General features: G+C 38.3%; 1 protein-coding gene across 1 annotated transcript in view; it reads left to right on the plus strand.

Moving 5' to 3' along the window:
- RFX6 (regulatory factor X6) overlaps window positions 1-19,857 on the plus strand; it is a 36,874-nt gene extending 17,017 nt beyond the window's left edge. The window contains exons 7-19 of the mRNA XM_061990376.1: window positions 934-1,041; window positions 3,367-3,444; window positions 3,538-3,651; window positions 5,602-5,651; window positions 6,528-6,687; window positions 8,066-8,210; window positions 9,451-9,560; window positions 12,788-12,905; window positions 13,983-14,105; window positions 16,067-16,276; window positions 16,814-17,323; window positions 18,293-18,511; window positions 19,691-19,857. Coding sequence (XP_061846360.1) covers window positions 934-1,041; window positions 3,367-3,444; window positions 3,538-3,651; window positions 5,602-5,651; window positions 6,528-6,687; window positions 8,066-8,210; window positions 9,451-9,560; window positions 12,788-12,905; window positions 13,983-14,105; window positions 16,067-16,276; window positions 16,814-17,323; window positions 18,293-18,511; window positions 19,691-19,857 — 2,112 coding nt within the window. The remainder of the gene's footprint in view (window positions 1-933; window positions 1,042-3,366; window positions 3,445-3,537; window positions 3,652-5,601; window positions 5,652-6,527; window positions 6,688-8,065; window positions 8,211-9,450; window positions 9,561-12,787; window positions 12,906-13,982; window positions 14,106-16,066; window positions 16,277-16,813; window positions 17,324-18,292; window positions 18,512-19,690) is intronic.
- The last annotated feature ends 220 nt before the right edge of the window (window positions 19,858-20,077 follow it).

Below are 20,077 nucleotides of genomic sequence, written 5' to 3' on the forward strand. Positions count from 1 at the left end.
AGAGCATTAGGTAAGGAGACTAAACAGAGATTGTTTTGCCATATATTGCTTCATGGTCAATATCTACACATACAAGGCTGCCTGTTGCTTCATTCTTCAGTCCCATCTTTCCAAGGGCTAGCATGTAATAGTTAAAGATCTTTTCTCTGTCTGTAGCTAGTACAAGATGTGCCTGTAATATTTTGTATGTCACATGCTAAAGAGGATTGAGAGGTGATCTCTAAGAATGACAAGAATTTAGTATAATTCAGGAGTAGTTTATCTTGTCTTCAGGTCAGCATTGACTGCGTCTCAGCAAAGTAACTAGAGAGCATTAAACAGCTGGGAATGTCATTCTTGCTGAGATATGAAACTGGGGTTTCATGTCAAGTCGGCTACGACCACAGAGAGGTATATAATAAATTCTTAGTTCAGGAGTGTCCATAGATGCTATATGCCATCACATCCATAACACCATAAAATATTCTCAAACTTTATGATAAACTAAAATAATGGTTACCATAGTAAAACAGCAGGAGTCACTATTACTGTGCTATCAGAGCAGAAAGAGAGCAGGGGAGAATAATATCTCCAGTACCCTAGATCCTTGCACTAGAAAGATACATATTAAATAAAACTTAAGGTGTCTCTGAGGATATCATAGCCCATACTGCAGAGGAAAATGGTATTCTACTTTATTTTTTAAACATTGATTAAATCCCAAGTTTGTAGAATTCCATGAATTAATGTTGCTCAAAGGCTTCGTCACGTCTTCCTGAGCTGGAATCCAGATCTGGATAAGCATCAATATTGTGGAAGGATTGTCTGAATGTAAATATTCTGGTTTGCTGGGAGGCTCGTGAGATAATTTACAAGTTTATCACAAATTGTTGGTTTCAGTTGAACCTATGTTACCTGTTTCAATGTTCTTGGGTTTTTTTTCTTCCATTTCAGGGTGGTTTCACTCGTAAATATTCTCTGAGTTCCAAAACTGGAACTCTCCTCCCAGAGTTTCCAAGTGCTCAACACCTATTGCTTCAAGGGTGCATTTCTAAAGACAAGGTAAAATGTGAGCTAATTCTCTTCCTACTTACAGATCAAAAATTGCCACAGAATGTTTCTTCCTGTCTTAGCCTTTGAGGTATTGACATGAAAGAGCCAGAAATGTCCACAATCAAACAAAGGTGACTGATTTATAGAGGGGGCAAACCTTTACTAACACCAATTAACTGGCTTTCCACTGGAAAGGTGGTTGAATTATTTACCTATTAACTGACCCAGTCTTTTACAAACTGATGGTATGTAAGACGGGGAGAGCAAAACAAACAAATAACTGAGAGTTATATTCATTCCAAATGCCTTTGGATTTAAGATAAATTTTATTCTGAATATCCAGAATAAATAATTCACAACAAATAGTTAGATGAACTTTATTCTCATTAATTGTTTGAAAAGACACAGTGAAAATCTGAGCATATATATATATATTTTTTTTTTTAATTAATAAAATTGTGTTCCTCAAATCAATATTCCGTATTGCTCATCTTAAGAGCAACTCTTCAGTTAAAAGTATTGCTGACATACATTTTATGACTCACTCCTTGCCTGTGTATTACATCTGTGTTGTTTCTGGTCATGTTACAAGCTACTCCATCCCTGAACTGTGCTAAAAACCTTTTGATACACATTGTGAACTCTCCAGTTTTGTACAGGTCATAAAAGTGGCTGTCTTGAGATATGTAACTTTAAAGATTTCATTATGAGCCTTTCTTCTTAAATTTGTTCTGTGAATGTAGTGAAGCCTAGGATTGTTGTGAGAAGCTATTCTCGTGAGATTCTCGTGAGGGAGCCATCTGCCATATAGAGATCTTAGCTGTAAATTTTACAATTCCTGAAGAAAGCCCAAGAACTTGTGTACTCAGCAGTGTGCACCACCTGCTGCTATAATCTCCATCAGTGAATTGACATCTCTTACATAAAACATTCTCATAGCATTTAAATCTGAAAAGCATTTGAGGTTCTCTGCAGACCCAACAGAACAGTGTAAGCAAATCTGAATTTTACGACTCAAACAACTCATTTTCTCTTCATTTTTTGGGTCAACAATACTGCCTTAATTGCTCTGATGTTATAATTAAGATGATGGGAGGGCCCAGCAGGGTGGTTGTCTAGGGACAGAATCATGGAGTTATGAGGAGATTGAGAGATGAATTTTTGTGTATTTCCTGCTCTGCCTTTTCTTGTTGCTCTTTCCTCCTTCCTTGTTATCTTATTTTTTATCTTCTGTCCTTAATGTCTTTCCCCTCTTCAGCTTATCTGACCAAGGGTTGTTGAAACTAAGATATTTAGGTACATTGTTGAAGACAGTTTGTAAATGAGGTTTGAAATTGCATGCAACTGAAATCTCTGGAGAGTCCATAAATGTAGCAGTCTGCACTGAAATAGGTTGATAATACCTGCATTTTAACTTTCTGAGGAAAACTTACCCAAACTTTAAGCTTCTATCAATCCCTTAAAAAAAAAAATCTTTAAAATGTTCTTGAATCTCATGTTTTGCATTGTTTTTCAAAGATACATAGCTACAGAAGCAGCTCTGAAAGTCAGCAAGGCCTGTTTTCAAAGACACCTTTATGCTAAACCTATTGAAATAACATGGTACTAGGTTCATTCAAACCTGACGTTGGTTCCCAGGGAAGTTCACAAGCTGTGACAAACTTTATGTGATTCTCGACCGTAGGAATAATTTTGCTAGCGTTTCTCTTTGCTTGAAATACTTTACAGATTTCTTGGTTTATAATTTGCTACAAATTTTTAAATGTAATACGATTTTTTGTGTACTCTTGTAATACCTCTGCACAATTACTAAAATAAGGGAACACTTCACTTGCATAAAGTAGTCTGATGAGATGAAAGGGAGTTCTGCTTTTTAAAGTTCAGTTCATGTAAGGCAGTGATTAAACTTTGACCAAATGAGTGGCAGCTATTTTCTCATTTGTCTGACTAGATGATGTTTCAGAACACTCAGAGACGCCTATAGTAGCCTAATGATTAACTTGCACTACTCTTTGGGATTAATCTTAGCTTCGGAAAGGTGAATTTACTTTACCATCTGACTGACTAATCTAGCTATTGCCATACTTCGATATCCACATTTTCACAATGTGTACAGGTTCAGATGCTACATTTCTAGTGACAGCATTGAGATGTGAAGATATCAATAAAAACTAGAGATGAGTGATCTCCTCATTACTTCTGGATTTGTAAATATGCACTGCAATACTGTTTGTATTTTATATTTAAATACTCGCTACAGAAAGCAGAAACCTAGATCACTATAGCAGTAGAGAGTCAAGAAACTCTGTTTAATCTTTCTTTCTTCCAAAATAGGTAGATACTCTTATCATGATGTACAAAACACACTGTCAGTGTGTCCTTGACAATGCAATTAATGGGAACTTTGAAGAGGTAAGGTTGTTTGAACACACATTCTTGGTATATATGCACAGGGAGTCAAGAAAGCATTATTTATGTCCATGAATCTGGTTCCTACTCCTTTAGATTCAGCATTTCTTATTACATTTTTGGCAAGGAATGCCTGACCATCTTCTTCCTCTGCTTGAAAATCCCATCATTGTTGACATCTTCTGTGTTTGTGACTCAATACTATATAAGGTAAGTTAAGCATTAATGGGTAATCATAAAAGAGTTACAGCTGTGTAAAAACAGTGTTAAAGTTAGAATAACAGGATGCCATGACTGCCTTCTGCTTCTTGCCTGTATAAATCAGCAAGAATTCCATTGAAATCAAGAGCATAAAACCATCATATGTAAGAGTCTCAGCTTTGCTGCACACTTAGTGCGTTACTACAGGCAGCACAGTAATGGAGAAATCCTGACCTGCTTGCTTGAACGTAGCTAAAAAAGATGCTTGTGTGCTTCACTGATGAGGCTGACTAAATTAAACCTGAATGAAAACTGAAGCCTTGTTTTTACTTAAAAGACTATTGCAATTTCTACCAGCAAAGAGAGCCTGTGGCAGAGCAGCAAGGTGATTCCCATGCAAAGCTGCTACTGACAAGTTATGTCAGGCCATGGTTTCATGTTACAAAGCTGGAACAATACTGGGTTAAGGTATTTCTGCCTCTGCTGCCTATTATATTTAATTTCTGTTCTTGTGCTACTAGATGTGTCAGCAAAACTGCTGCACTCAGAACTGTCTTGGGTTTTAAAAAAGAAAAACATAAGAAATGTTTGTTTTGCAGAGTTTTTGTGCCATATGAGTTCTTTGGTCTGGTTCACAGCATGAACACACGAACAGTTGAAACTAAGTGAAACTAAGGAGTATTGCAAGGTCAGGATTTAGCAATAGAGCACCAGGGACAAAATAAAGAAAAGAAGGCCACCAAAGTTTCCCAAGCTTTTAATCTGAAAAGTCAAATTGCATCATTAGTTAATAGCTGTGAAGTACCTTAAGTTCCTCTGATAGGGGATACCATATAAATAGAAAAGGATTTCCATTCTCTGTGTAACACATTTCACAACCACCTATCAAAGGGAAGAAATAACTATTGGCATAACAGTGAGCACGAAACAGTCAAAGCAAGAGACTTGGGGCTGCTTAGCACTGAGTACATTCTTGTCATCTAATTATCACTCTTTACTGAACAAAAATGTGGGGAAAAAATCCAGAAAAGATGAAAATGTGTATTTCTTAGAAACATATCAAGCTGCAAAGTAAGAAGAGATGTTTTAATTAGCAGAGTGAAGTAAAAGTGATTAGATTCAAAGATCATTATTACTAGCCTGGAGATTAGCCATTAAGCCTCATGTCCTTATTTTCTACCTAGAGTTTATGACATTTTTCCTGCTCTGAAAATGGTATCTGACTAGATCCAATATAAAAATTATTTGTATAAGGATTTTGTGGGACAAAAGAAGAAATACTGTAGGAGTAGTAAGTTATAAATTAAGACAGAATTTCTCAAAATTTCCAAAATTTACTATTGTACTGCTTGTCTCTTGACAGCACAGCTGCCAGAAAGAGGAATTTTTTGCATTGTTATCTAACCATTTACATTAGTAGCGGAATCATTTTTGGTATACAGGCTAACAACTTTGATTTCTGCAATAACACTACCCAGAAGGAATGCATTTTTCTTTCCAAAACAATTCCGTGCCATGCTAAGCTGTAGAGAATTCGTCCTAAACTCTGAACACCTTCAGAAAGAAAAGTGACTAATAGCATTCAAGGACTTGGGAGATGCTTGAGTATCTGCTTTACCGAGACTCACAGTGATGCTAGAAAAGACAGAAGTGTTTATGCATCTCACTTATACTAATTTACCTACTGTAAGACCTAAGTGATAGCACTTTCTGGTTTTACTGACATACTGGCAATTCATTGATAAGGGGAACCATATAAGTATAAAAATACCTCATATGTTCCTATCTAACACTGATGGGAGAAATCTAGGTATATAAATATCTGAACAGTAGGTCAAATGGCTTTATTCTGTACATGTTTGCTGTTCTTACTGCTTTGCAATCTGAGTAGACAAGACAGACATGAATGAATAAATGGCCAGTAGAAGCATGGTGTAATTTTCTGTTCCCTTTTTGAAGGTCCTTACAGATGTACTGATCCCTGCAACAATGCAAGAAATGCCAGAAAGGTACCTATTTGACAATAGTAATGCTACATTCTGTTTCTCATGCATATTCCAGGTAAAGAGTAGAAATTCTATACCCTAGAGAAATTTTCTCCCAACATTTATGCTCATTTTCAGAAGAGTAGAATATGTATAGCAAAATACTGTCAACTCTTAGGACAACTGTAGAACCTACTCTAGGTGGTCGTGCTCTGGCAGGGGGGTTGGACTAGATGATCTTTTGAAGTCCCTTCCAACCCTTAAGATTCTCTGAATCTGTGAAAAGCTTTAAAATATCACACAGTAGTTTAGTGTCTCATTTTACTGTCTTGTTGGATATTTTGAAATGAATTTCTTTTACACTAAGGCCCTAGAAGATCAAAAAAGAAACGAATCTACTTGTGCTGTTTAAGGGAAAATAATAGTTACCTTTTTTCTCAATACTTTTGAGATTTGTATTCTATGCATCACCTTAACATCTTAAGCATTTTGTCCATGAGATTTTAGGAGGAGTTTTATTATAAATTACCTCTGAATCTTTTCATCTTTGCTTTCCCTTGAAGCACATCTTGTTTGGGGTTTTGTGTCTCATTAAGATAGAGATATCTGAACTTCTGATATCCCTAACAGTTCTTGGATTTCTTATGGTTTATTCTTAATGTTTTTCAACCTAATTCAATTGGCAGATAGCTTACAATTTTTTTCAGAGGTACAGATCAATATATATTCAATTTTAGAATTTTGATGATTGATTATTTCCTGTTTCCTTTTGGTGACACCTGGGGAGTAATTTACAGATGTGTTCAGGAACCTGTTAATCGTAGATTGAAACACAGTCATTTAAATCAGTGCAGGACAATTTTTGTTGATGTTTGTCTAAACCACATTTTTTCCCTGTAGTTTATTGGCAGATATAAGAAATTTTGCAAAAAACTGGGAACAATGGGTTGTTTCTTCTTTGGAAAATCTGCCAGAAATCCTGGCAGATAAGAAACTGCCTATTGCACGAAGATTTGTTTCCTCCCTGAAACGACAGACGTCATTCCTACACCTAGCACAGGTAAACAGACTAAGACTATGCATCCAAAAAATTGTCAGCACACCTTGCTGGCTATTAGATATAATGCATTATTTTTTCAAGGTTCAACTTCAGTTTTAACCATGCAACAAGCAAGCAGTCATAATATATCTGTACAAACTTTTGTAACGGAAAAGACCATTGTTATAATGAACTAGTACAATGGGAACTTTTGTCACTCACATGATGAAGTGAAATACATGGTTATTTGTTTTAGTTCCAAACTGGAAAACATCAGATTATCTTTCTTGTCTAGCAAAGGTTCACTGTATTGTCCCTGATGTCCTCTAGTGAGCTTATTTCTTTTTGAGTTTTGACTGAAATGACAACATGTGAGAGACAGGTAGCTGAGGCCTCCAAGGTTGTGTTAGCAGAATACAGTTACCTGCAATTGGGAGATATCTCCATGTGGTGGTTTGGTAGGCTACATACAAGGATACAAAGTCTTTCGGGGAACTTAATCCTCACAGTTTGCGCTGTAAGGTAGTAGTCCTCATGAATAGCTGTAGATGCACCATTTATTCATCTTGACTTAGTTTTCTCTTTCATAAATGTTAAGGCAAAAGTAGCACACGGATAACATCATGAAGATGATCTGACAGGAAGGCAACTTAGATGAACATTAGAAGTCTAATGGAAAGGACACATTATCTCATCAGATCTACAAAAAACTCAGCCATGAGAAGAAAACTAAACAATATGATTCTTCTCTGAGAAGTTATTCAGGTGATCCCCAGGTGCGGATCCGTGCTGGTTTTGCCTAGGATAGAGTTAATTTTTTTCATAGTAACTACTATGGTGTTATGTTCTGCATTTGCACTGGAAAAGGTGTTGTTAACATAGGGGTGTTTTCATTATTGCTGAGCAGTTCTTGCATAGAGTCAAGGCCTTTTCTATCTGTTACTCTGCCCTGACAGCAAGTGGGCTGGGGGTGCACAAGCAGCTGGGAGGGGACACAGCCAGGACAACTGATCCCAGCTGACTAAAGGGACATCCTGTACTACACGATGTCATACTCAGCAATAAAACTATAGGGAAGGTTGCTGGGAGGGATGCTGCTTGGCATCAGTAACTTGGTGGTGAGCAATTGTTTTCATTTGTATCACTTGTCTTTCTTGGGTTGTGTTTTACTCACTGTTATTTTTTTCCCCTTTGCCTTGCAGGGTTTTTTTTTTGTTTGTTTTTAAATTGTTGACCTGATTTTATGTCAACCAGTGACTTTTCTTATTTTTACATTTCTGATTCTCTCCCCTATCTCACTGGGACGTGGCAAGTGAGTGAGCAGCTTTGTGGTGCTCTGTTGCCAGCTGGGGTTAGACCACGAACGACTTTTGTCATTTTACCTTGCCTTATCTTTCAGATTGCTCGGCCAGCCCTTTTTGATCAGCATGTAGTGAATTCCATGGTGTCAGATATTGAAAAAGTTGATTTGAATAGCATTGGCTCTCAGGCCCTCCTTGCAGTCTCAGGGAGCACAGACTCTGATGGGGAAGTCTACAGTGAATGTAAGTACGTGATGATATATTTGTGTCATTAAACATGATTCACTCTTTCATTTCATGCCATACTAGTAGTCTACTTGGAGATAGACTGAGAAAAGCCACAAATAGACACTGCATTCTCTAATCTAGCTCAATGTTAGCTTTAGTAGTTTATGAAAAGCAATTGGTTGTCTAGCATGTCCTACAAAAATAGAACCTTGTGCTGGGAAGTTGTCCCAGATAGATGGCTTTAAATGATTGCTGAAAAAAAATTTACATGTCAGTTTCTGAGTGTAATAAAATCTCATTTAAAGTTTTATCGTAATCAAAAGGGGATATTACCACAGATCAATTCTTGAAAGATGTCTTAAAGATTCTATATCATTTGGGCTTAATTTAATGGTTATTTGATCCAGTATACTTTCTTTTTTATTTGACTATTGAGAGGGGACTGAAAGCTGATATTTAAAAACACAGTTCATTTTCTATAAAGTGTAACAGCTATTTTCATATACAGAATAGATTGAAGTAAAGTACAAATTTTGAGGGTAGTATTTTTCATACACATACCTGTTATTAAAAAAAAGCACCCATTTTTTCAATTAAAAAGATAACTTTTCACAGGAATCATATTGATCAGTTTGGGGAGATGAAGGGAAAGCAACAGTAATGTGTTATCTTCTAAATATTATTACTTCGATGATGAAAGTTTGTTTCTTTTAATGGTTCACCATCCTGTTTATATTTTCATTTGAATTGCCTTTTCCTACTTTTCATGTAATTGTTTTCTATTTTGTTCTTTGTCTTCCTTCACACTGTTCAAAAAAAAAAAAAAAAAGAAAAGGAAAAGAGAAATAATTGGTCCTTCTGGGTTTACATTCTGTTGTGAGAAACTTGTAAAATATAAGAGAAACCTAAGATTATACCAATCTGCCATATTATAGATAAGACTTTACTGCTAAACTTTAGAATAGAAAGATTTTCAAAGCTGAATCTTAAAATGAATTAAATTTTCTTTTTTGCTTTTATTTTCTTGTAAAACTTCATTGTCTTACAATCTGTCATGGTAATACCTAAGTAATTAAAATACGTTTGTGTGGTAGATGTGTGTGCGCTTGCTTTGCTGGGGAATTGCTTATTTCTTCACTGCTCTAATACTTTGCTTTTTCCTTTCCATGCTACAATATTGTCATATGGCTGGTGAGTGGCTTTTTCTCACATTCAGACTAGCATGCAATGATATGTTCTCCTTTTTACATGGTAGATGACTCTATTACAGTGTTCCAAGAACTGAAGGACCTTCTAAAGAAGAATGCCACTGTGGAATCATTTATTGAATGGTTGGATACTGTGGTTGAGCAAAGGGTTATCAAGGTATCTCTCAAATGTTCTGCCTAACTCAAGACCAAATCCTACTTCCCTTACTCTTTACATTCCCTTACTTATGCAGTCCCATTGATTTCCCACATTGGATTCTCATCTCTGCTCCAAGGTCCTAATTATAACAGGGGAGTTCTTCATCCGATGTGAAAAGTTCCAGTGCTATTAGTTCTAATTAATCACATTGAGTGCTGGTGAAAAGTCTTATATGTGTGACAAACTAAGAAGTATCTTAAATAAAACATTAAAGTCAGCACTGTCATAAACTGGACATGAAAGAAACTTATCCACCTTATCTGTGCACACAGAATCACAGCGGTATTGCTCAGAAAGTAAAGTGAGCAAAAACTTTACCTTAGAGAAGCAATTATTTCTTTCATGGTGCTCAGATGGTACTGTATGTGGTATAAGTTAATGTGGCAGATAGATGCAAAAGCAAAATTGTAGAAGGATTTCTATATACAAGGCTGTAAGGTACAATTTTCTAGCTTTATAAGATGCTTAAAGCAGTACTCAATGGATTTTATGAGATTCCCTTCCTCCCTCTTTCCCCTCCTAATTCACAAGATGCTTTATAGTCACAAGTATTTTATATATATATAACTATATATTTTATATAGTTATACACAAATGGTTACTCTATAGCTCAGAACAAGATAATTGATTTCTGAGTTACAGCTCAAGTAAGAGATATTTACCCAATTTGTGACTCTAATAAATGTAAACTAGCAGAATAAAATGTTACATGTTGCTTGCTAGTAGCTGAGTGCTGTTCTTCTCATCAGGTCTTGTTCTATCTGGAAATGCAATATCTTTTCCATCATTTTAGTGGGCATCTTGATATGAATGAATGCAAGAGGAGAAGATGGGGCGGTTAGCTTTTACTGCTTTGCATAAATGACTTGGCCACTTACAGAGTAACCATAGCCATAGCATTCTCCTTTCTTCACCTGTTTTCCCAAAATTCAGTGGAGACAATGATAATTTCTTTAGTTTTAAAGCATACCGAGTTTCCTAACATTTGCTGTCAAATGTGAGCAGCACAGAGAGCTTTGGATGATTCAGAGTAGCAGAGGCAAAGCAAGTCCTCATACACACTTACCTAGACACAAAACTCCCACTGCAGCTGAGCAATCACAGCTTATTTTTTAACTGAATTATGATGGTCTAAAATTGATTCCACAATTTCAGAAGACAATTCCTGATAAACAAGCCAGGCACAAAAGGTGAAGCACTCTCCCACTCAGCATCTACTATGTGATTATCATTAAATGTAACAAGTATGGTTCCTAGCATTATTTTCCTGTAATTAAGGGTAAGAAATACCAACAAGTCCTGATGTGAGGCTAGGTCAGCTAAGTAGAAGCTAATAATTTACAGAACATGTAATCCTTCCTTTGCTGTCTGCCTTCTGTTCATCCTGAAGTGTAGTTACAGCCAAATTCACACAACAGCTTCTTGCTGCTTGCTGTTTGAGAAAGAAACAGGGCATATGTTACCACACAAACAGATCATTACCAGAGCAAAGTGACAGTATGAAAGGAGCAGCCTTAAAACTATCAATGTTACAACAGTAAACTTACCATTTTGTAAGAGAAATTCTGGACAGTATTATGCAGATTACATGAAAGTACAAAGACTAATTTATGTTCCCTGTTTATGTGGAATAACATACTGCCAGAAGGTAGAGGTTTTTCTTTCTTTCTGCCTTGTACACTTGTATATTTACTGAACAATTTGACACCTTTAATACCAGGATATAAAGTACTTTATATAACTTCAGAGCACACCGGAGCCCAAGCAGTAAGCAGTTTGCTTTATCTAACATTGTCAGAAATCTACTCTGATTGCACTGAAAAAAGTGAATGCTGTTCTTCGTTATCACTTTAGGACATGCACTATGAAGATAGTTTGAATCAAACTGTGGTGTTTTATCCCTGGCTGGGTGCCAGATACCCACTAAGTCATTCTGTCATTCCCTCACCTAAACTGGACAGGGGAGAGAGAAATATAATGGGAGGTTCATGAGTAGAGGTAAGGACAGGGAGATTGCTCAGCAAGAACTGTCATGGGCAAAACAGACTCAGCTTAAGGAGAAAAAGTTTGACTTATTAATGATGAGAATAGAGCAGGGAGATGAGAAATAAAACTGAATATTAAAACACTTCCCCCCACCCCTCCTTCCTCTTGGACCTCTTCTTCCTCCCCTGTCAGCGGCGCAGGGGATGGGGGATGGTCAGTTTATTAGTCAGTATGGTCAGTTCATTACAGATGGACTTTGCCACTGCTTCTTCTCAGGAAGAGGCCTTCTCACACTTCCCACTGCTACAATGTGGGGTCTCTCCCATGGGAGATAGTCCTCCATGAAGTTCTCCAATGTGGGTCCTTCCCATGGAGTACAGTTGTTCATGAACTGCTCCAGCATGAGGTCTCCCACGGGGGCAGCTCCTCACACCCTGCCCCGGTGTGGGTCATGCACCAGGAGAACAGTCCTTAGGTACCGACTGTTCCAGCCTGAGTCCCTCACAGGATCACAAGTCCTGACAGCAAACCTACTCTGGTGTGGTCTTCTCTCTCCCCACAGGCTCCCAGGTCCTGCCAGGAACTTGCTCCAGGGTGAGCTTCCCATGGAGTCACAGCCTCCTTCAGGCATCCACCCACTCTGGCGTGGGATCTTCCACAGGTTGCGAGTGGATGTTTGCTCCCCAGTGGCCTCCATGGACTGCAGGACCACAGCTGCCTCACCATGGTCCTCACCACAGGTCACAGGGGAATCATTCTTCCCCTCCTTCTCCACTGACCTTGGTGTCTGCAGAGATGTTTTAACATTCTCACTCCCTGTTGCTGCTGCCATTTAGCAACTGCACAGCAACCTTCTACCCTTTCTCAAATACGTTATTCAAAGAGATGTTACCTCAAGCATTAATTGACCAGGCCTTGGTCAGCTGTAGGTCCATCTTACAATTGACTGGCATTAACCCTATCAGCTACAAAGGAAGCTTCTAGCAGCTCCTTGTTTAAAGAAGCCACACGTTTAGCCCCTCCGCTGCTGAAACCTGCCCCAGGCAAAACAACTACACTGACAGCTTGATCCACCCTGCCACATCATCCTGAATCAAGGACTTCTTGAACTCTCCAGCATTTTCAGTTATCTTTTCTTCTCTCCTGTGTACAGAAAGCAAGTTTAGCATACATAACAGTATTTTACTATTCTCTTTCAGGCAAGCAAGCAAAATGGGAGGTCATTAAAGAAGAGAGCTCAAGACTTCCTTCTCAAATGGAGTTTTTTTGGTGCTCGAGTGATGCATAACCTAACTCTAAACAACGCGTCAAGTTTTGGTACCTGGGCTTTGTAAAAACACTATTTTTTTGTACATATGTTCTAGCATTTACCATCTTTCCACCATTTTCTGAGCAGTCTACATCTATCCTAGTCTAAAGATTCTTTGATCAAAGCTACAAATGTTGTATAACATGTTTTTCAAACTAACATCTCACAGTAAATGTTAGTATTTTGTTGGTGACCTATGTCACATGTTCATTTTAAAAGGTATTTTTCTTTCAAATTGCTGTCTGATGCTGCTTTGTCACTTAGGAGCTAGAAGCTCTGTTTGTTTTGATATGACAATGGAAGTGTAACTGCATATCTTAGTTTTATTTAAATTATTAATTTTACATGCATGTTAGTTGAGTAAAATATTACTGCTATGTAGAAGTTCTTGTGCATGGTATGTTTTTCATAAAAGCAAAAAGGATTTGGCAGATAACTTGTTTACTTCTATGATCAGCAGACAGTCCATTCAACGCCGTTTCTGCCTTTTAAAAATGAAGGTTCACATGTCTGTAATTAGAGATGTTTACATTTTTGGAGACTCTCAGAAACAGCATTTTCTAAAAGAGAAGATGATAGAGCAAGTGAAACTCACTTTAAATCTAGTACATAATTTCCAAAATGCAGCCATAGGTATGCTGTTATCTAAAATTTAGAGGATATTTGAAATAGCTGTAAGGAAAGACAAATTTTTAATGTGATATATCCTTGAAATAAGGTCAAAGACTTTACCAGTTATTGTCTGGTTATTTAGCACAAGACAAACATAAGTAGAGCAGAGGCATTCTAGCAGACTTCAGCCTTATCTAGCTCCACTGTGTGCCCTCTTCAAGTATAAAGCATGTCTCACTTTCATCAGTATTTTTCTTTGATGTAATTAGTGGTCAAATAGCCTACAGGACAGTAAACAATTGAGCTAGGTGGGCCAGTGCAAAGAGAGATTAGAGCTAGAAGTTAGGCACTATTCCTTGTTGGTCTTGCCAGGTCATTTAAAGTCCACAATTATTTGTTTGTTTCACTCGCTTCTTGTAGAGTGGTGAGAGATGGTCACAAAGATAACTCAGCTACTCTCTCTACTCCAAAAGGTTCCTTTCATTTGATCCGCATGCTTCTAGATGAGTACATCCTGCTTGCCATGGAGACACAGTTCAACAATGACAAAGAACAAGAACTCCAGAATCTACTGGACAAATACATGAAGAATTTAGGTAACTAGAGCTTGGCTCTTTTGAATGTAGTCCTGTAATTTTAGCAGTTGACATATTTGTTTAGCTTTAAACAGAAGTAGGCTCACTGTCTTCTCTGAAAGTGTAGTTGTATGCAACATTGTCAAATTCACCTGAAAAACTCGTGACTCTTCATTCAGCGATTCATTCCCACCTTCCTACCATCATTCACTTAATAACATTTTGTGGGAATATGAATACCCTGGGTCACTGAAATGATCTGGGATGCAACAAACACTTGTAGGTACATCTGAAGGTCCACAAGCTGAAATGTGAGAAGGGGTGTAAGTAACAGAAAGGGCAAGAATTCCTAGTCTGATTTTTCTGCCAAAACTTCAGTATGTAATTACACCTTGAACTAGGGTTGTATTAAGTGTTACAAAAATGTAAGTTTGGATCACTAGTTTGGAGCTTTATTTAGCTTCTGGATAAAATATTACTATATGGAAGAGAAGCAAAACTAATTTAAAACAGTATCTTTATTATTTTCCATCTACCAGACTTCTTCAAAGTTAGACAGTTGGAAGTTATACACTCCAAATTACTTTCTATAAAACGAACAAAGATTTATTTAGATCTACTTCTGGTCTAAGTTAATCCTTAAAAACTCCATGACATTCAACTGGATTCTGATGGATTGTTTTTTCTTAACATTTAGCACACAGTATCGAACTTTTTGGTTGCTGATACTCTTAAGTCTGCACTTTATTGCAAGAAATGTGCATAGAATTTGTCTGACAGACACTGTGCTGCTTCTTTAATTTACCCTTCAGAAAAAAAAAAAGCTATATAGCAGTTGTGTTATCCTTGGATACTTTGTTGAAGTACTTAAAACTAAGGTAAAGTCATGTTCTCCTCTGAAGAACAGCCAAACTTCCACAGATTTTATCAACAGTCTGCAAAAAACTGAAGAATTTCTGAGTATAAAAAATGCTTGTCTCCAAATATCAGTATGAAAATAGAGTTCAAACACTCTAAAATTCCCATTGTCAATACTTTAGAATGAAATGTTGTGAGACTGCTTCAGTAAGAGTGCAACTTACTTGATTTCATTGCTGACATTTACTTCAAAGGAATACATTTGGTTCACACCTTCAGTATGATGGCTTCAGTAAGGAGCTGATACTCTGTGATACAGATCTGATGTAGATCTGTGGTCAACAATTCCACTGGCATTTGTATTTGTATTCATTGACTGCGTGCAAAGAATGGAGGTTTCACTGATTTTAAAATAAGCAACCAAAGACATTAACAAATCAGGCAGCTCATAGGTTGTCTCTGTACTAGTGATGAATTTATGTGCAATGAGCGTACATTGGATGCATCAAGAAGAGTGTGACCAGCAGGTCAAGGGAGGTTCTTCTCCCTCTCTACCCTGCCCTGGTGAGGCCTCATCTGGAGTACTGTGTCCAGTTCTGGGCTCCTCAGCTCAAGAGGGACAGGGAAGTGATGGAGAGAGTCCAGCACAGGGCTACCAAGATGATGAGGGGACTGGAACATCTTTCATATGAGGAAAGGCTGCAGGAACTGGGGCTGTTTAGTCTGGAGAAGACGAGATTGAGGAGTGATCTTATTAACATTTATAAATATCTAAAGGGTGGGTGTCAGGAGGTTGGGACATCCCTTTTTTCTATAGTAGCTAGTAACAGGACAAGGGGTAATGGGATGAAGCTGGAACACAAAAAGTTCCACTTAAACATAAGAAAAAACTATTTCACTGTGAGGGTGAGGGAGCCCTGGCACAGGCTGCCCAGAGGGGTTGTGGAGTCTCCTTCCTTGGAGGTCTTCAAGACCCGCCTGGACATGTTCCTATGTGACCTGATCTAGGTGACCCTGCTTCTGCAGGGGAGTTGGACTAGATGATCTCTCAAGGTACCTTCCAACCCCTACCATTCTATGATTCTATGATTCCAGCCACCAAGAGTTTTCACTTATTCTTCCAGATGCAAGCAAAGCCACCTTTACTGCATCGCCGAGCTCTTGCTTTCTAGCAAATCGTAACAAAGCTGCTTCTCTGCCCAGTGACACTTCAGTCAAAAATGAGTGTCTAACAGAGCAAACCTACGTGTCCTTGTCAGCTAGCCAGGCCAGCAGTGTACCTTCTGGTCTGAACCCCTTTGCCACGGGAGACACTGAGAATATGCAGCTGACAGGTACGTATCAGTTCTTCTAGTTTATCTTTCTCTTATCTGCTTGTTAGTCTTTCAGTCCTCAGTAACACACTGCTGTAGGAGAAGCAATGAGCATATTCATTTATGAAGACCTCTAGTAAATAATGTTTCATGAGCTCACTCTCTCTACTGATTTACGGAAGGCAACAATTGTAGAGCCCTGCTGGTAATAGATCCTCTTGGAGCAATGGTAAAATGATTCAATACGTCTTTGCCTGGTGAGATTCTTGTGAGGAGAGGGTGAGCAGTAACACCTGGAGCACAGGAGGCTGCTAACTGATGGAATTTCCAACTGAATGTGTCAGCCTCCAAGCTGGAGAATCAAAGTGGGAAGCTTTATAGCCTGAAGCCATGGATTAAAGAACTGAGTTCTACTGGTTGGAGGCCAATGCATATCCTTTGTAAGAGTTTCAAATGGTAATGTACACTTCACTAGAGAGTTACTGTCTTAACAGAGCTGCTCTATTGATCAGTACTTCAGTGTGAATGCTAATCATGGCTAATCCTTGCTTATTACAGGTCAGATGGAACTGTCTCAAAGCACTGGTCACCTGATGACTCCACCCATTTCACCAGCCATGGTCAGCCGAGGAAGTGTTATCAACCAGGGGCCAATGGCTGTGAGACCTCCAAGTGTAGGTCCAGTGTTATCCACACATTCCCAGTGCTCGTCTTACTCAGAACCCCTTTATCAGACTTTGTCACAAACTAATCAGAATTACTATGGAAACAGTTCCAATTACCAGGCTATGTTCCGAACCCAGGCCCATTCCACTTCAGGAGTTTACCACCACAGAGCAGAGCACAGCCGATTCAATGTCTTGAGTGAACAGCAGTTCTCCAGAGACTACTTCAGCAACAGTTGTACTGTGTCTCCATACAATGCCAGATCCCCTTCCAGCTATGGTCCATCATCCATGTCTCAGGACACACATAATATGCAGTTTCTAAGTACTGGGAGTTTCAATTTCTTGAGCAACTCAGCGTCTACATGCCCAGGAGCAGCCTATCCAGCTAATGCTTCCAATGGTATCAATATATATTTTCTTTTTATCTTTCTTTGCTCAAGTAAAATATTTTTTCTCTACTTTTTTCTGTAGCAAATGTTTTTCATTTCTCATTTTATCATCCTGTTTTCCACTTCTATCTATAGTCACACACAGAGACTGTAAAGCAGCTTAACAAGCTACTTAAGGATTTATTTTCCTCTGGTGAATCCTTAGTTGACCTCGAATGCATCTGCTGTATCTATGCTAATCTTCCTTTGGCACCATCATCATGTCTTGCACAAAAGAGGCAAATCCAGATGTAATGATCTCTCGAAAAGCCCCCAAAACATCTCTATGAAATAGAACAGCCATAAGAGAGCTTACCTCTGGGATCAGCAGAATGAACCATTCCAGTCACAGGGGCAGTATGGTGAGATGAAGTATAAAAATGTGTGTTAGCATTAGTTTGATGCTTTGGCCCTAGTATTTCTTAAAGATATTGCCACAATCTGTAATCAGAGGTAGAGACATCAAAACCATCTCCCTCTTCTGGAAGAAAGGCCCAGTGGAAATATTGCTTTTATATGGATTTGTACATACAGTAAGTGTATATTACCATGCAGATTGTCTTTCCACATATGCTTTCCTTGATTGTGAGCTTTGGAAGGAAGCATTGAACTGTTGATAGGAATCTTCATGGTGCCTCTTATGGTCACTCATTGCAGGCTACTGTTTAATTCTGAACTTAGAATGAAAGGGCGATTCTACAGTGAAGGACATGACTGAACTCTCCGGATTTTTTTTCCTCTCTTGTTACCACCTCTCTTTTGGGTCAGTCACTGCATATATTACTAATGTTACTAGGCTGTATTTGTACATAAATAATCTTATTCTCAAGAGACTCAGCCAGTAACACTTACGTTTTCTCTCAGGTTATCACAGGCTCCTACCCTACCCTTTCTCTTCAACAGTAGTTTCACTCTGCTTTTTCCCAATCTCCTGTCAATAGGATATTATGGGAACAATATAAATTATCCAGACTCTCACAGACTTGGAACAATGGTGGATCAACATGTTTCTGTAATCAGCAGTGTAAGCAGCTTTCGATCATTACCGTCATACAATGATATACACGATCCACTGAATATCTTGGATGACAGCGGAAGAAAACAAACAGGCTCATACTACACAGAGTCCTCACCTTCAATGGTCTGTCGGACTCCTATGCGTAAGTATAGCCAACAACTGAGGAAGATTTATGGACTTTCTAGCATCCTAACAAGTGCTGTATATTAAAACTAGTTCACATATATACTATGTGAGATGTAAAGTAGTGATAAAATGGCTCACTACATAAGATATGCTTTCCTTAAAATTCCAGGGCAGTGCGTTTAATAACACCTCTTTGCTCCTGTAGGGAGGACTATGATCCACTGTCCTTGAGGAGTGGAAAGACTGGCCTGAATTGCAAAAAACATTCCAAAACTCATTAGGAAACACTTTCTAACTATTAAGTGAGCTAATAATGGACTGGGCACTTCTAAGGGCTCTTAAGGATTCTCACTGTCAGACAGATTAAAGGAACCCTGGGTCAGGGATGTCTCTCTCTCTGTATATATATATATATTTCCTGTGCTATAGACCCTTCCTGTCCTATGCTTGAACAACTGTGTGTTTTAGGCAAAGCTCCCACTGCCAGTGAATTTTAAGTGAAATTGCCTAGCCCCAAGAATTTTGTTTTGGTATATGCATTAAACAAGTCACATCTGAGTCTGATCTTACATTCCAAAAAGGATTTCATGGAAGATATAAACTAGGGCATTGTTTGTTTCTCCACTAAATACCTCTTCCTAATACTTAACTGTTTACCTCACACAGGAGATCAGACATTACTTACCACATCAAGGCTCTGCAAGAAATCCAGTTCCTTAAAATAGGCTGAAGCGGGGAAAAAAAAAGCCAGCACCATCATTCAGGGACTGTGCCCATCAAGTACCTTCTATATTCTATGTTATGTGCCAGGTGGTGACAGTTGATACCACCAGTGAATACAGAGCTGAATGGTGCAAGATATGGAGAGATGAACATAGCACACATAACAAACTTTGCACAGTTTTCATGGAAGTTGGCTCATATGCAAGCCATACACTTCTCACTTGTGGCTGGATTTTTAACAAAGTTCACTTACACATGGGGTTTGACCTCTTTCCTGATGATGTGAGGGGCCACTGAAAAAAAGTTGTAGAAGTATAGGTAAATTGAAGTATAGAGGTGTTGACATTCCCATCCTTCAGACGGTGTACTTGGCAGATAAAGGTTTCCATCAGATGAAATTGGATGGTTTTAAAAATTCAATAAATAGAGAACTTGCAATAATGATTATAACCTTTTTTTTTTTCCCCTACAGCTTCAAACATGCAAACCACATCTTCTTCCCAGTGTATGTATGCAACATCTGGTCAGTTCCCTTCTCAGGAAAATCTGGAGTCGCATGGGCCATCGAGCAGAGATATGGTATCATCTTTACCACCCATCAACACTGTCTTCATGGGAGCAGCTGCTGGAGGAACCTAACTGGGAGAGACATGTCAGTGCCTTAAGCTTGCTTTCTAAATACAGAAATTAAGGCTATGATGACAATTCCTTCAAGTTTGTGGAATAAATACAGATATTAAGGCTATGATAACAATTGCCTCAAGCCGGTGGAAAAGTATTATATATAGGTATTAAGGGAGCCACTTTAGAGATATTAGCCCTCCACAAAAATAATAAAGAAATAGCTTTATTTGGATTG

This window comes from Colius striatus, chromosome 2, assembly GCF_028858725.1.
Source record: "Colius striatus isolate bColStr4 chromosome 2, bColStr4.1.hap1, whole genome shotgun sequence".
Classification (NCBI taxonomy): Eukaryota; Metazoa; Chordata; class Aves; order Coliiformes; family Coliidae; genus Colius; species Colius striatus.